This window comes from Nuphar pumila, chromosome 2 (assembly GCF_984573655.1).
Source record: "Nuphar pumila chromosome 2, dmNupPumi1.hap1.1, whole genome shotgun sequence".
NCBI lineage: Eukaryota > Viridiplantae > Streptophyta > Magnoliopsida > Nymphaeales > Nymphaeaceae > Nuphar > Nuphar pumila.
Window position 1 is genome coordinate 113,187,629 of NC_143250.1, and position 18,289 is coordinate 113,205,917.

Below are 18,289 nucleotides of genomic sequence, written 5' to 3' on the forward strand. Positions count from 1 at the left end.
ACGGCCGTGGGAGCACGTATCCATGGATTTTATCGTGGGCCTTCCCCAAACGCCATGTCGTTTTGATTCAATTTTAGTCATCGTTGACCGGTTCTCCAAAATGGCTATTTTTGTCCCGTGTAAGCGAACCACCGATGCCTCTTTAGTAGCGTCCTATTATTTCAAGGATGTTACCCGCTTCCATGGTCTACCCCGCACCATCACTTCTGATCGTGACACGCGTTTTATGAGCCATTTTTGGAAATCGTTATGGGCCTTATTGAAGACCAAGCTTCAGTTCAGTTGTGCATACCACCCCCAGACCGATGGCCAAACCGAAGTTGTGAACCACACCTTAGGAAACTTGTTACGGAGCCTAGTAGGGGAAAATGTCAAAACTTGGGACCTCGTATTGCCTCAAGCCGAGTTCGCATATAACAATTCCATTAACCGTTCTACAGGTAAATCTCCGTTCCAAGTGGTGTATGGTCGGTCACCCACCCATGTCGTTGACCTAGCCCCTGTGTCAGATCTTCCAGCTCTAGCTCCAGATGCTTTTGATGCCGTCGAATATATGCGTGACATTCACAGACAGGTCCGTGCCAAACTTGTCGAAAGCTATGAGGCCTACAAAGCTTTCGTAGATCAGAGTCGTCGTGATGTCCAGTTTCAGGTCGGTCAACTTGTCTGGGTTTACTTGCGTCCCGAGCGTTTTCCAGTAGGCACCTATACCAAATTAAGTCCTAAGAAGTATGACCCTTTTAGGATCCTTCGGCGATTGAGTTTGAATGCCTACCTCCTTGAGCTGCCCGATGATTGGCATATTTCCTCTATTTTCAACGTGACTGATCTATATGCTTACTGTGGCAACAACAAGTCGTCAGAGCCGACTTCTTCCCAACCAGGGGAGAATGATGCAGGACAGGACCCGATTGGACCCATCGTGCCACCCGATCTGCCACAAAGGGCAGATGATCAGATCCACGTGTATGACCCCATTGTAGGTACGGAGCCGCAACGCAGGGAGGTACCCCTGCGCACCTACTCCAGGCGTGGTGGAGTTCGCACGTCATAGAGCCAAAAACAAATTGAAGTTGACCCGGATCGCAGTTCGGGTCCAAGGCTGGACCCGTGACCCGGGTCCAGTAATAGCCTTTAAAAGGCCCTCTCCTAGGGTTGCGTGGGAGATTGAAGTTTCAGCCGCCATTCTTTATAGTTTGCTTATTCCTTTTGTTATCCGCACTCTGTTTTCATTTCATTCCTTACTATTGGTTGTCTTCCCCTGTTTATTGAAAACTTATTGAAAATAATAAGAAGCTTGAGCCACACCGATTCACGGTGGGCATTTGTTTTCTCTCCTCCCCTGACGAGCACTGCATCAGAACAATTATCCACTCTTCTCAGTAAACTTGCCAGACTTATTGAACTCATTCATCTAATATATAAAGAATTATAAAGCTAATAGAATCAAACTATTCTTTATGCCTTAATGCTGATATCTTCTGTAGTTGCCTGAAAAAATGGCATATTAATATTAGTCCTTTTGAGCAAGGTTGTTAAATGCGATGAGGCGAAGCAAGGCGTTGAGCCTGCGCTTCGCCTCTGAGGCGTACGCCTCTCACCACTGGTATGGAAGTGAAGCAGTGGGAGGGGAGGCAGTGGGAGAAGGACTACGCACCCAGCTGGTACGGAAGTGAGGGATATGCCGCTCGTCCGGTGGTCGGAGAAGACTGAGCAGCACAGCAACTCCGGTGGTCACAACTGGTCGGAGGTTGATGAGGGGTAATTTGCGCATCACAGCAACGCCTCAGTACCTTGAGTGTGCACCTCGCCTCTGAGGCGTACGCTTCAGGTACTGAGGCGTACGCCTCTCACAACACTGCTTTTGAGTATCATAATCCTCAAATCACAAGTATACTTGTGGAAAAGTCAATAAATTTTATGATACCTCTCTCTAAGCTGCAAGTTGTGGCAAACACTGGATCATTGAGCCTTTTGTGCTTTAGTTGATTTCTCTTCATGTGGAACTGCTAAAATAAACTCTAGTTTTACTCACATCCTCTTGCATTACAAATCTGCCTCAAAATGAAGTTTTTAGGCTGTGAGCATAAGTCTCAAACCTACTCCACCGCAAATTTAAATAGAGATATAAAATAATACTAGCAAATGATAAGTATGAAATAATGTAGCTTTATAAGTAACACATATAATCTGAATTGAAAAATACAAAATGAGTCAAATCACTTGAATCTGTTGTCGTACAATTCTTGACTGCAACTTATATTCTCATATCATATATAACATTGTTATATATCTTGGTCTCGTTATGGATTGCATTTTGTATCTCAAGATCAAAGATCAATCTCTTAATGCAATCCAATAGTCCTTTGTTAATCTCTATATCAAACTTGAATTTAGAAATATACTCTAAGCAGAGTTCAGATGATAACCTACAACATTAAGAGGATGGTGAAGTTGCCTAGTGCACCTCTTATCTATGAGGCTCTATATAGACATGTATTACTTGTTCTGGTCTCTGATGACCACTTTTGCTATGTCCCTAGCCTCATAGAAATAACCCATGACTGGTCTATCTTCATCCTACCATTCTAAGTACTCTAAGGAAATAGTCATCTTCAAGCGCTTCACACATGCTTCCCAAAAACTACTACTGAAAATAATATCTACATTTTTTTAATGCATGGGGATATGAATACCATTCATTTGATGAAAATATTTGCTTTAGTGTAGTTCTATTTTTTACTGGACTTTGCACTGTTAAATAATTTGTTCAATTCTAGTTATTGCACTATGAATCAGGTTTGCCTCTTGCATATATGGCCTCATTTAACTCAGCACTTTTGCATGATTATTGTTATTTCTTGACAAGATTCAATTGCTTGCTTTATTTCATCCATATTCTCAATGTCCTCAAGTATGAGGTTAATGCAGTGGGCAACACATGGAGTCCAAAAGATTCTATATCTGTGTGCAAGCTCTATTTTTCTGTATTATTAGTGATATGTTAGACCACATTTGAAAGATTAAATTCCTCCACAATTTCATAAAGATTTTACACAGAACCTCTGAAGTCTTGGACAAATTTGACTAGTTGGCCAATTTCAGAAGATAGTTCCTTTTGGACAATATATAAGAAAATTTGTTAAGGTTCTTGCCTTTTTATCTGTCTATCCATTTGCCATTATGCTACACCTTTTGTCCTTCCAAGAATGCTTTGTTTTTTCATATTAATACTTCATTTCCTTCATATTTTGTCAATGCATTTTCCCATCATATCTTGATATGTGCATATTCTATACTTAGGAGTTAGGACCAATACTAGTTATGAAGTCTGCCATTCCATGAAATGAATGAATTTGCAATGTTGAAAAGAACACAAATATCATAAAACCATCTTTCAACTACAACGTTCGCTTGCTCGACTAAGTGCTTAGGAGCTATAGTCTATGTCTGAAAGATATAGGTATGGCTCAACTTATGAGACAAGTTTGACATGCATGTTCAATTTTTTTTTTGAAAATAGAACACAAGGATGTGCTAGAAACTTAATTTTGGTATTTTCATATATACAAACATATTTTTATTGAAATATTATTATAAATTATTTCAAATCTATTTCAATATATCAAAATAAGTCATACATGTCCAGATCATGCTGGCGTGTTAGAGCGTGTTCCACTTGTGTCATAAGGGACACACCACCAAAATGCTGTCCCTATAACATAGATCTTTGCTGTGTGAATTCTGAGTTCTTCGATGGTAGTCCAATAGACAAGGGTCAATCACTTCATCCTTATCAAGATCATTACTTCCTTGTGCTGGCTGTGAATATTCGATCTCAATATTCATCATCTCTTTTTTCTTGCTTTATTTTACTTAAATCCTTGATTATCTTTTAGCATTGCCATTTCACAGCCTCCGATATGTCTCTTGACATTGGGGTGCAACTAACCTGACACAGGCTGAACCATGTTAAGATCCAAATTTGTATCCAAAATGCAAATAACAAAATACAAATTAGTGTGATTCCAATGAGGAAGAGTTGAATCTAGATCCGAAATATATGTGGTAATATTGGATCTGATTAAGAAATGATTATAAACAAAGCTTTTACATATAAAAAATGCAATCAGTTGGATTTTTATCTGATCCGACCTAAAATATCGATTTGAATTCAATCCAAATCCAAACTAATCTGATTTAGCAAAACCAAATTCCAATCTGAATGCACATTCAGATCTCACTTTAAAGATCTGAAATCTAAAACATGTTGGATTCCAGTCAGATATTTGACTATATTTGATCTATTTGCACCCCTACTTGACGTGTAAGGAGCAATATTTTGGTGTGCCCCAGCTAGATGATACTTTATAAAAGACATTTCCGCAAAAATTGTCCTCTTACAAAAATTACATTGGATTTTCAAGCTGCCCTCTTGCTTGATTTGGATTCCCAATTGCTTCAGATCTTTTGAGGCCACATGTACTCCATTATGTAAAGCATTTTGATGTAGTTATGCATGTTTTCTTATTATCCAAAAAAAATATGCATGTTTTCTTCACAAATAAAAAAAATTATACAACAATTAAAAGGCTATGATATTAAAATAAGTAGACAAAAAAGCTTACAAAGAAGTGTAGTTCTCGTTTCTTTGTCCATCTTTTCGTCTTCTTAATTGTTTTCAGTATATACATCAAAACCTTCTGTTTATAGAAAAATACATGGATTCACATGTGAATTAGTTGTAAATGGAAAATTTATAATCATTTTTTGCTTCAGTCACATTTGTGGGTGGGTTTTCCAAAGAGAGAAATATATAGAGTAGGTAGACCTTGCTGCAATTGTGAGATGGACTTTTGGATTAATATTGGTTTTACCAACTAAGATAAAGTTTCTAAATATCATTTAGTAAGCAAATCTTTAGATAGCATGTCAATTAAAAATGACCAATCCTTTTTATGTAACTAATGAATTCACAAACCTATGAAAGAAGTAATAAAACTAATCCACATGTGCCTCTATAATGAATAGTCAGGGTAAGGCTTCTAATTAGAAGCAGCTGAGAGATGTGTACTCTTTAAGTAGGGAGATTATGATGTATGCACACAGTCACACATGTTACTAGATAACTTGTTGGACCTGCCTGGATTCTCCAACATCACCCTTGAAAAATTATTATTGATTTACTAATTATGATGGTGCCATGTAGCTAATTTATGATACTATTCGGAGTGGGAGTTCAAATTCCGGGTTTGAGGATTGTTTACATCTTTTCCCACCTGAGTTGTTCTCTGGGAGGTTGGTAATGGTATCAATACTGTTTGATTTACATCAGAATCTAGTCTACGTGAATTTCAACTAAGAATTTTGCCTATCAATCAATGCTTACATATGTATAACTTTTAATCTTCTGGATAGATCTGGATCATGGACTGGTGGTGATGGTATTTGGGTAGAATTGTCTGGAAAAATGCATGTCTTGGCAAGGTTGTTGGCTCATCTTCGACAGAAAACAGATGATCGCATTGTACTTGTTTCAAACTACACCCAAGTGAGTTAGAGAAAATGATTTTTTATTTGTACTTTTTTGTTACATTTTTGTTGGCTATGCTTCTCCAACCAAATTTTTAGGTCCTCTTATGTTGGATGTTTTATACTTTAAATCATTTATTATGAAGCATTTGGATGACTTGTCTTGAAAGTTGTTATTTGGGGAATACTTTGGAACAGCAAGAGGAACTTTTTTGTAATGAAAATGGACTGTCTAATGAACAACAATAAAGTGGGACTTTATTATTTGTTTGTATGTCCTGTTGGGGAACATATGATATTCCTTTAAGTTGTGAGAGAAATAAAGAATGATCTGAGAGGGATCCTTGCATTTACACATTGAGTGCTTATGAACTACATAGGGAGGTGAAGCTGGATTCCTTTCACTGGTTCAGTGTGTTTGTATGCTACCGATCTGATACATTTTAGATTAATAAAATCAGATTAATATTCATTATGATTATGTTTGAAATTGTACAAGAGTTATGATCAATTTTGCATTTTGTTGACTTTAATCAGGACAGCATTTGCTGAGGCTGTTTTTTTATTCATTATTGTTCTCTATTTTGTTTTTTTTCTTAATGAGCTTTGGTAAACATATGTACGTTGGAGAAAGATCTATGATATTTTACAGCAACTTGAGTTAAAACTTGGCATTTGTTGTTTTTGTTCCATCACGTTCTTGCTCTGGACATTGGATCTTATTCTCGGTTGTCCTTTAATGGTTGATGATGTTGGCTGTCACAAAAAATTTGAGAACTCATTTAATTGTAAGTGTGTGTGCTGAAAAGAAAGATCAACTCAATCAACATGGTTCCAAATTTGATAAATCTTTATGAACATATACAGATTTGATTTCTCTCTCAAACCCATAGTTTAATCTATGCAAATCCCTCTACTCATCGGAATAGAGAGAATCCTGTACCTTGCTCTTCGGATTGCGAAAACATAGAGGAAGGAGGAGATGTTGAAGATGCTCTCTCTCTCTCTCTTTTCTTTCCTTTTTCCTCTCTCTCTCTAATTTTTTTTTCCTGCTGACGTTTTCGAGAGAGGTTTAACCTCTCTCTTCTTATAGTGAGGGAAGCTTCCACATTAAGGGGTGACACCCCCCTTCTAGATAGATATTGTGTGGGGTAGAGTTTTACCTGCTAGAACTCTACCCTATCATAACTTCTCTTATATATATTTATATATATAACTATACATATATATATATATATGTTTCTTAAAGTTTTAAATTCATTTTGTTTTAAAAGGTAAGGATGGATTATGGGTCTAGGTTGGACCCATGATCCAAATCTATATCCATTTGGATTTCAGCCCGTACATGACACTAGTTAATATGGATCTTGGATTAGGTCCAGATCCATATTGATGTTAACCCAAATGTATATAGAGCGGGTTGATTCCGATCCAAATTGAAACCGACCAAAAAATAGAGGCCAGACTAATTAGAAAAAACAGATTTTTTGGACCAACCCATATCCAAAATCGCCAAATCATATCTCCTACGAGATCTAAGTTCAATAACGGATCTACCTATGGTCCTAGATCCATTTAACTCCTTAATTTTGCCTTAATTTAACCTAAATTTCACTTGAAATTAAAAGTTAAAAATAAATAAAATTGGCCGTTGTTACATATCATATATAGATATCTTCAATAAGCCTTGGACCATGTCCAGACACCCATTGACGTCATCCATATTTATTATTTTCAATAATTTTGACATATTAAATATAACTATTTAATTAAAAATTGTATTTTCGAGCTTAAAAATATAGGAAAAATTATGAGATATTACATTAGTGCTATAACCTTTTTGTGACTTTTTTCTTTTTTTTTTCATAGCTTGGCTTTGGATAGTGGCATGACCTGAACATAGGATTCCTTGTCTAAAGATAATGTGTAACGACCCCAACTGACCCTCGTAAAAATAATGGATTTTTTTTAAACAAATGTGGAAACTAATCCAAGGATTCGTGGCCTCACAGATTTAATATACCAAACCCCAAACCAAACTATGCATTGAATCAAAAGAAGAATATATCAAACTTTATTAATTCAATCAGAATGTCACATAGACCAAGACACTAAAATCGTCTATATCATAAAGGAGCCATCATGTTAGAAACTAAAAACTAGTCACACAAGGCTCACAGTCTCCAACCAACTAGTCACGACATCACTGAGCATCCGTTCATGTAAAACAATTTTAAGAAAACGGGTAAAAACCAAAGTCCTTTGTACGAATTCCTCTAAAATCCAAACAGTAAAGGAAATAGTATAAATCAAATTCATGTATAAATTGAAGAGGAATATCGTAATTAACAACTTACTAAATCAACTTACCATTCAAGCATTTAACCAAATATCATGCATAACAAAATAAACATGAATGCATGAACTAATGCTGAACATTAATTATGCATGATTCAATGCACATGCATGAATAACTTATTAAGTTATTTATCAGAGTTGCTTTTGCATGCATGTCCTTATTAAATGCACACAAGTTTAATTTTTACTTTTCCTTAAACCCGCGAATACTTAAAACGTGCACAAATTTCTGAAGTTCAAGTTAGGTTCTCAATTGTAGCTTAACACATAATTTGTATTTCATTATCGGGTTCCACACTTCTTCCTCGTTCATTACTAAGAATTCTCACATTCTATCGGAATGCTAGAAATCCTCACCTAATGCTATCAATGGAAATCCTCAACCATTGACGCCACTTTCTTGGTATACCAATATTTATAGATGAGTCAACAACACCCTCCAGGCAAAGTGGTTGAAATCTCCTTAAAATCGTGTCTGGGAAGTGAACCACAACATCGGGTTCAGGGGCAAAATTGCATACAAAGTTTTAGTATCGTCACTATCCCCTCAAGACCGCTATCCAAGATTTCCACATTGTTGAAGGGACATCAATGATGAGATTAATTACACTGTTTGGTCTCTTTTATCTTTTAAACAATTTCAAGTTTTCTACACAAGAACCATTTTGCAAATCTACATGCAAAACCAACTTCGGGCCTTGGCCCGTCACATTTTAACATTGTAATTAAATTTGAAAAATCAATAATTTTTAAAAATAAATTTTGCAATGAATAAATAAAATCAACAATAATTGGAGCAATACATGTTCCTGGCCTACACGGTTCTTAATGGTTCACATCTGACCATCAACACATCTCAAACATGATTTATGCATCTTTACAAAATTTCAATGAACATGCAACACACTCATTGTTTCAAAACATGTTCACAATGACATTTAAACACATAAAATGAATGCACATGAAGTCAAACACATATGGTTGCCAATCGATGCTTGTAGAACACATTAACATGATCAATTTCATGCATAAACAATCAAACATGCATATGATCATATTTATGCAAACATCAAATAAAATTTCAGATTCATGCGTATAATATGCACAACTGCAAGTCAATCAAATCAAAATTATGTTTACGTATCATTTCAGAAAAAATGCATACATAAATCTTAAACATGTACATGATCAAATTTATGTACTAAATCAACTATGCAGAATTTTTTTATAAAGCCAACAAGTGGGCAGATCTGAATTCACAAATCAAACAATCATCTATTCGGTTGAATTGGACGAGATCTGCTTAATGCATACACTCGGCATATCTGATCCATAACAGTTCACCTAAACTTGGCGAAACTGATCAGATTTGCCTTCCCATAAAACTTGGTAAACCAGAACCATATTTGTGTATACAAGAAACTCGGCCAGTTTGATCAAATTCACATGCATATATCAGAATTGCACACTTAAGAACTCAGCAAGTCTGGTCAGATTTGCACACTTAAGGAAATTGGCAAGTCTGATCAGATTTGCTCACCTGAGACTTGACAAATTTGATCAAATTTTTATATCATAAAACAGGGCAGATCTGATCAGATTTGCACAACATAAAACTGGGCAGATCTGATTAGATTTACATATCATAAAACTGGGCAGATCTGATCAGATTTGCACAACATAAAACTGGGCAGTTCTGATCAGATTTGCACAACATAAAATTGGGCAAACCTGATCAAATTTGCATATCTATAAAAATCGGCAAGTCTGATAAGGTTTTCACACACAAGAAAATCGTCATGTCTAATCATATGTGTACATAAAAGAACTTGGCAAGTCTGATTAGATTTGCACACATGCATAACTTGGCATGTCTGATCAGATTTATTTACACATAAACATCGACAAGTATGATAAGATTTGCTCACATATGAAATTGGCAAGTCTGATCAGATTTGCTCACCTAAAAAAATTCAGCAAGTCTGATCAGATTTGCTTATAAACAAAATTTAACAAGTCCGATCAGAATTGCACACAAACAAAACTCTGCAAGTCTGATCATATTTGCTTACATAAAAATTCAGCAAGTCTTATCAGATTTGCACATAAGTAAAACTCGATAAGTCTCATTAAAATTGCAGACAAGCAAAACTTGACAAGTCTTATCAGAAACAATGCACTCAACCTAGCAAATCTGGCCAGATCTGCACACTTAAGAAACTCGGCAGGTTTGAACCAAATTTGTCAACCCATGCACTTGGCAGATCTGTTCAGATCCGTCACTATGTGAAAGTCGAGCAGATCTGTCTCTATGCATCTATATAAATCTGGAACAATAAAACCCATTCAACTATATGCATGTCAAGAAATTATCAGATCTGAACAAAGTATATATATATATATATATATATATATATATATATATATATATATACAATAGTCATGCACAAAAAAAATCTGAACCATATGATATTTTTTAGAAACATACTAAAAATTCATCACACAAGGACTGTATATATATACACAACATGAAAAGCCATTAAAACAAAATCGACAGTATGTATCATCAAACACATGGAATAGGGAAATCGACATCTATGTGAATAAATATACACATGCATCTATCAACATAAAATCGGCAATACATATACATATATATATATATTGTTTTGAAATCAGATTTCCCTTTTTCCCTCTAATATATATACACAAAATCAGATTTATACATATTTCTTCTCATAAGAACTTAGAGAGAAAACCGTACCTTGATCGTAGCATAAAAAAAGATAAAAAAAAATCATGGATGTATGGAAAACTAATTTTTTTTCTCCCTTTTCTTTCCTCTCTCTTCTCTTTTTCTCTCTCTCCCCACACGATTTTTGGGGTTTTCCTTTCTTTTTCCTCTAGCTTACTCTCTCTAACTCTCTCTTTCTCTAGAACACAAGTTCTAGAGAGGGAGAAACCAACCCCTTTATATAATATTTTATTAATGTTTTTATTTTTTTAACTCAAATTATCCTAATCTAGAAGGGGGGTGACGTCCTCTCTAGATAACTTAATTAAGTAGAGTTCTACTTCATGTAGAACTCTACATTATCTTCTAGATAAATTTAAAATTTATTTCAATATTTTATTAGATATTTTATTTAATATAATATTCTTGAGAATATTCCAAAGGGTGTCGCCCCCCTCTGGAAGACCTCTATGGGGGTAGAGTTCTACCTGTAGAACTCTACCTCATCATCTTTTAATTTAAAGTTGATTTTAAAGTTTTAAATTGGCTATGGATGGATTTCAGATCCATATCTGGATCCAAGATCCAAATTCATATCTAAATCCATATGGATCCTACCTGGACCAGATCTTAGTCAATATGGATCATGGATTGGGTCCAAATCCATATTAACTTAAACCAAACGAAGCGGATCCCGTCTGACCAATCCAGAAAAACTCAAAAATAAAGGTGGGTTATTTTTGAAAAATGCGATTTTTGGGCCAACTGTAATCCGAATTCGAAAAAAACAAGCCGCCAACGTGATCAGTATTCCTAGACGCATCTAACAGTGTACATACCTGATTTTTGCCTGAATTTAATCTGATTTTTGCTCGATTTTCGCTTGAATTTAAAGGTTAAGAACATAAAATTTCTCAAATTATAATTGGCTCAACTAGGTCTTGTCAGTGGGCTCTGGGCCACGCCCAGACCCAGCTGATGTCACCTATAAAATGCTTATATGTTCCCACGATTTTATCACTTAAATATAAAATATATATTTTTTTCAATTTTAAAAATCATGTTAAAATACACGATATTACATAGTGGATCAACTAGTTCAGTAATCACATTGGATATAAAAAATGATGCTCTAACCTTTTCAGATTCAGTTAGTATGTCATCTAAAATTTGGTTTCTTATGCAAACTATTTTTTTCTCCAAATTATAAGCTTGTTCTTTTTTTGATTGCTATGCATGTAATTATCAACATCTACGCTGTTTATTTTTGTGAATCTTTGCTATATTTACAAAGTTGCAATTTTTATGGTGTATAGATGGAGAGGATACAATGACATGAGGGGGTTAGAGAGTATGTGGTGTGAATCATTTTGTTACTGCTACTACCATATAGAAGAGGATGTCATGGTTTCACTACCGCCGGTAAGGGGATTCTACTTCACATGTATGTCAACAGACACAGCATGGGTACAAGACTTGATCCGCATATGCTTGGGACAACATGACAGTTTTGTAAAGCAAGGACCCAAAGACAACCATAAGTGTGTATGTACAAGTGATTATATGCATTCAAAATTCTTAATCTAAAGCAATAAAACATGAATACTATCTTTTGTTCCAACTCTTGAACAAAAATTCTAAATCATTATGATTAAGACATCAAATAATAAAACTAAAATATTGAAATGTAATATAACGTTAGCAAATTTTAAAAGGATAAGAAGTAAAGAATGTTATGAGATGAACCCCAGATTTACCTGCGCAAGGAGGAAAACGAATGACAGAGAAGAGGGGCTGCAGAAGGTCACGACTGAATTCATTATTCGTGATTGATCTATTCAGTAATACATATATGAAGTGATTACAAAAATTAGGGTACAGAAATACCCTTTAATAAACAATTAAAATTACAACATAACACGGATTCTACATGGATATGGGTCTGGATTAAATCCAGATCCATAAATGACTTCTTTTCACCCTCCCTCAAGTTGTACATGGTCTTGGATCATGAACAACTTGCATTTTAACATCCAAAACCTGTCATTTGTTAATCCTTTTGTGAATATGTATGCAACTTGCTCTTCAGTTCGGGCAAAATTGGGCTCAATCTCTTTTTCTTCAACCTTTTGCCTTACAAAATGTTGGTCTATCTCAATGTGTTTTGCTCGACTATGATGGATATGATTAAAGGACATATTGATAGCACTTTGGTTGTCACATAGTAAGAATGATCGAGCAATCAATTCTCCTATCTCTGTGAGGAGATGTCTTATCCATGTAGCCTCTGCAGTCGCGGTAGCCATTTATCTGTATTCGGCCTCTCTGCTCGATCTAGCTATGGCTTTTTGCTTTCTACTGCTCCAAGAAACCAGGTTTGACCCAAGGAAACTGCAATAACTAGATACCGATCGACGTTCATCTGGATCCCCTGCCCAATCAACGTCAACATAAACAATGATCTCATGTACACCTTGATTCAGCCCACTTTTTCTGTACACAAGTCCATCGCCGACAGTGCCTTTTAAATATCTTAGTATTCTCTTAACTGCCTCCATATGTGATGTACGAGGCTCATGCATAAATTGAGATACCTAATTGACTGAATACACTATGTCAGGTCGAGTGAGTGTTAGGTATTGTAACATACCTACTATGCTGCAGTATCTAGTAGGATCTTTGTATAAGTCTCCCTCTTTAGAGCTCAGTTTCTGATATATGACACTTGGAGTTGCCAAGGGTTTGCAATTCATCATTCCCGCTCTACTGAGAATATCCACTGTGCACTTGTGTTGAGTGAGAGTAAGAATATTGCACGTCTTGTCGACTTCCACCCCAAGAAAATATCGTAGATCTCTCAGATCCTTCATTTTAAATCTCTGATTCAGCAATTTCTTTACTTCCTCAATATGAGTTTCACTGATTCCTGTAATGATGATGTCATCTACATATATCAATAGGAGTGTGGTCACACTCTGCTTCTTATAGATGAATAATGAATGATCTAGAAGAGACCTAGAGAAGCCATGTCTCTGTATTTCAAGCGAAAAACTTTCAAACCAAGAACGAGATGCCTGTTTCAAACCATATATTGCTCTTTTTAATCTACACACGTATTGATTAACATCTTGTTCTGTATATCCTGCGGGCTGCTCCATATAAACTTACTCCTTTAAATCTCCATGCAAGAAGACATTTTTAACATCTAGCTGACTTAATGTCCATCCATGTTCAATAGCTAGACCCAGTGCAATTTGAATGGTCCCCATTTTCACAACAGGGATAAAAGTTTCATCAAAATCCTGCCCTTGTTCTTGTGTGAACCCTTTGGCAACAAGTCTAGCTTTTTACCTTTCAATACTCCCATTAGGTTTATATTTGATCTTGTACACCCATTTCGATCCAACTACATTTCTGTTAGGTGGTCTGGGAACAACCTTCCAAGTATCACATTCATTTAAGGCTTCCATTTCTTCATTCATTGCTTCAATCTACTTCTTTGAGTTGGCAACTTGATAAAATGTGAGAGGCTCATCTTCTTTGTTTATAGCTGTAAAAAACAATTGAAAATCCAGTGAAATTTTTTTGTAGCTGACCCATCTGTCAAGTGGGTGTCAAGCCCGAGTAGACCTCCTGACAACCAACGTATATGAGGAAGTAGGAGGCACATTAAGGTCCGTACAGGAAGTAAAGATGGGTGGAGGTTCCTTTTCACATCGGGTGTAGACGATGCCCTAATACCTTCCTGTTTCCAAGGGTTGTGCAACAATCTCTTCTGATTCTGATGCATCTTCTGACTCCTCACATGTTTCCTTCTTACTATAGTCCGGAGGGCATTCATTATTAATGTTGGAAAAGAGTTCGGAGCTTAGCCATGGATAATATACCTCAACATTGGATCCTGTAATATCGCGTATTTTGGTACTTAGTTATTTTATGAGATTTTCAAAAATTTAGCTAAGTCTGGGAGAAAAATCATTCGAGGCTCGATTTTTAGATTGATGCCTTTGAGTCTGGGCTTAACCCAAGTCTCATCGACAAGATCGAGGCGAGCCAATCGAAATGTGGGAAAGAGTTGTAAATTAGACCTTTAAATTCAAGCAAAATTAGTTATTTTATGAGATTTTCAAAAATTTAGCTAAGTCTGGGAGAAAAATCATTCGAGGCTCGATTTTTAGATTGATGCCTTTGAGTCTGGGCTTAACCCAAGTCTCATCGACAAGATCGAGGCGAGCCAATCGAAATGTGGGAAAGAGTTGTAAATTAGACCTTTAAATTCAAGCAAAATTTGAGTTATTTTAGGACGAAATTCAGAATTTGGTATGCGTCTAATATATCGTTGGATGCGTCTCGGAATTCTGAGCGCAATGATATTTTGTTTTCCTGAATTCGAGTTTCGGTTTGCCCGAAAATCACATTTTTCTAAAAATTTAGCAGTTTGTCGAAATGGATCTGGAGTTGGATCAGATTGGATCCAAGGCCTAGGATCTTAATTTTTATGGATTTGGGTTCTATTTGGGTCCTACTTAAATCTGGATTTGATCCAAGTCTTGCTCAAATATATGTTTTGGGTATGGGGTTTGTATCTTGGATTCAGATCTGAATCCAAATCCAAGCCCCATGTTTTTCTAGCTTTAAAATGAATATAAAGCTTTATTTTGGGGTTTAATAAGGTTGAGAAGCCGTTTGGGTCAATTTGGTTATTTTTTGGAATTTTTTAAATATTTTTAATTAATTAATATTTACTAATTAATTAATTAATATAAATTCTGAGTTTTGGTTTAGGGCTGAGTAGGACTTCTTAAAGGAGGCCTTATTCCTACCTAAGAGAGACTTTCAAAAGAATTAGAAAGAAAAGAAAAAAACCAAATGGGAAAAGTCAACTTTTTTTTAGAGTTTCAAAAAATTAGGAAACTAGGGGAGAGTTTCCCATATTGGAGACTCTCCAGCCCTTTCTAAAAGGGCTGGAGAAGGGGGGAATGTCACCCCCTCTCCCTCACTTTATAAAAAAAAGAAGGGATATATATATATATATATATATATATATATATATATATAGAGAGAGAGAGAGAGAGAGAGAGAGAGAGAGAGAGAGAGAGAGAGAGAGAGAGAGAGAGAGAGAGAGAGAGAGAGAGAGAGAGAGAGAGAGAGAGACCCACGTTTTTGCACCTCAGCCCCAATTTTTCTTCGACTTTTGCAAAGGTACGGGTCTCCTCTCTTGAGATCGAGTGAGATATTGAATGTAGATAGGTTTTCCATGTTTGATTTGGATGGAAACTCATAAGAAAATGGGTAGATCTATATGCATACTTTAACATATATGAAGGAGGATCAATAGATCCTCTTCCTTAGGTGCAGTTCAAATGGTTTGATCGATGCTTATAAAACTGATATTTTTAGGCATAGTTAAGATCAATGCTTATGTGGTGATTAGGTTTGTGAAATTGTTTTCAAGTTCATTGACCAGTTAAGAAAAGGAAATCTGATTGGTTTCGTAGTTCTGCAAATAAAGACCGTGTCTGTGAAACTATGTGATATACATATTGTTTGGGTTATTCTCAGAACTGAGCATGATTAGTTTTCTTTTATTAGAAGTTGTGTGTGTGCTGATGTTGAATATGTGTTCATCAAGTGTTTATACAAGTTACAAGTCCTCATTTGTTTTTGTTTATACTGATTCTTGGTTCATTTAAATTTGTGTTGGTTAATAAATTAGTTTTTTTGTTTAAGCACGTGAAATCTAAAGTTCTATATAAACAAACTTGAGTTTTTATTCAGTCAAGCAAATCTGATGTTTCTGAAGGATTGGATAAATTTGATTTTTTTTGTTTCATCATGATTAAATATGAACTTGTTTGTGTGAATTTAAACCTGGTATAATCTGAACTAGTTTATGTGAATTTAAATATGTTAGTATGAATCAAATTTAATATTCATTCATAAATCTGATTTATTTTAGTTACCTATAAGTCTAATTGTGGATTTAACTATATTTCAATTTATCTAATCAAACTAAATTTGGAGTTTTAGAAGAAAAAGGAACTTGAGTTTTGTTCAAAGGAGATTTGAGTTGAAGTTTAACATGTGAATTTGATCTGGTTAGTGTGCATTGAAATCTGGAATCCATGAAAAAAATAAAACCCTTATTTTTATTACGATTCCAAAACTGTTAAGCTGCAAACTGTGACTTGCTGTTAGAGCCGCCAGCTGGGCCTTCTAGGCTGGCAGGACCGAGCCCGACATCGGTTCTGCCAGGTTTGGTGGGCAGGAGCCCATTCAAAAAAGAAAAAAAAATCTGAAGCTGAAAGTTATGTTTAATTATCATTACGTGTCTAGATTTTGGGCTAGTTATACACAGAATTTATACATGATAAATTCCTTTAGTTAATGCATACTATTTGTGCCTAATTGAGCATAAATGAAAACACAGAATTTACATGTAAATTTTTAGACTTATATGCTTTTGACTTGGCTTATGTATGAAAAATTCTAAAGGTTTCATGTGTTGGTACTCGGTATTTCATGTTCCATTAAAGTATTGTTATGTGATTGCATCTAGTCGGTCATACCTAGTTCGAATGTGATGTACAACTGTAGTCCTGAACATGTGCATACTTGGAAGGATATGTTTTGCATATACATAACTGTATTCATGTTCACATGTTTAATGAAATTGAATCATGAAGGAGAGAAAGCATGTGATATGAATATGAGTATGGGATGGGAGCATACACTTGTCATGAATGTGTAAAATCATGCGCATGCATATGAATATTGTTGGCTCATATATATATATATATATATATATATATATATATATATATATAGATGCGCATCGGAATGTATATGACTATTATTGTTGCATGCACATTGTTAAGTTGACATACATGAATGTGCATTGAAAGCACTTGACATTATGTTATATGTGGCATAATGTCATGGTTTTTGCATATGGTGCATCGATGATTGAAACGAATCATCGTGGGCTTGGTAGGCCCTGAGCTTTGGCTTGCCCTTTCTTTAAGCATCTCAAATGCATCACAAAAATCACATTTATCTTTATTGCATGGTATTACACTGTTCTATGTATTTCCACGGGTGAGAGTTCCGTGATGGTTCTCGCAGGGGTAGATGCGAGCTTTTGCCTTTGCTTTTGCATGTTGAATTGTAAAACTCAATAATTGACTTTTAATAAAAAGATATTGAATAAGAACAATGTAATATACGATGTGAGATCTCTTATCGGAAGAATGAGAATCTTAGAGATTCGGTTTTGGGGAACCATGTGGATACAAAAACTCTGTGTGCACTAATGATTACCCATGAACCCGATATTGAAGTTTTTCTCCTGACCACAGTTTAGTGAGAGTCCGCCACTTTACCTGGGGGTGATGTGTTCGACATAACTGTTTGGTATACCAAGAAAGTGACACTATTGGATGTGCATGTCCTTAGTGTCCCGACATTAGATGTGTAGGTCTAATGTTTCAAAGGTGATTCGGTCGAGGGTTAAGTTTGAAATCCAGTAATAAAATACAACTTGTGTGCTAAGTTACCCTGCGAACCCTACTTGACCTCAAGAAATTTTACCCGTTTGGTGTATCCGCGAGCAACAGTAATTAAAAAGAGGAACTTAAATTGTATGCATTTAATATGACATGCATA

At 35.5% G+C, this 18,289-nt stretch overlaps 1 protein-coding gene across 1 annotated transcript in view; it reads left to right on the forward strand.

The window, feature by feature from the left end:
• The window catches only part of RAD54 (DNA repair/recombination protein), a 95,987-nt gene that overhangs the window by 17,292 nt on the left and 60,406 nt on the right, over positions 1-18,289 (forward strand). The window contains exons 12-13 of the mRNA XM_089992496.1: positions 5,210-5,298; positions 5,419-5,551. Of these exons, the coding sequence (XP_089848622.1) occupies positions 5,210-5,298; positions 5,419-5,551 (222 nt within the window). The remainder of the gene's footprint in view (positions 1-5,209; positions 5,299-5,418; positions 5,552-18,289) is intronic.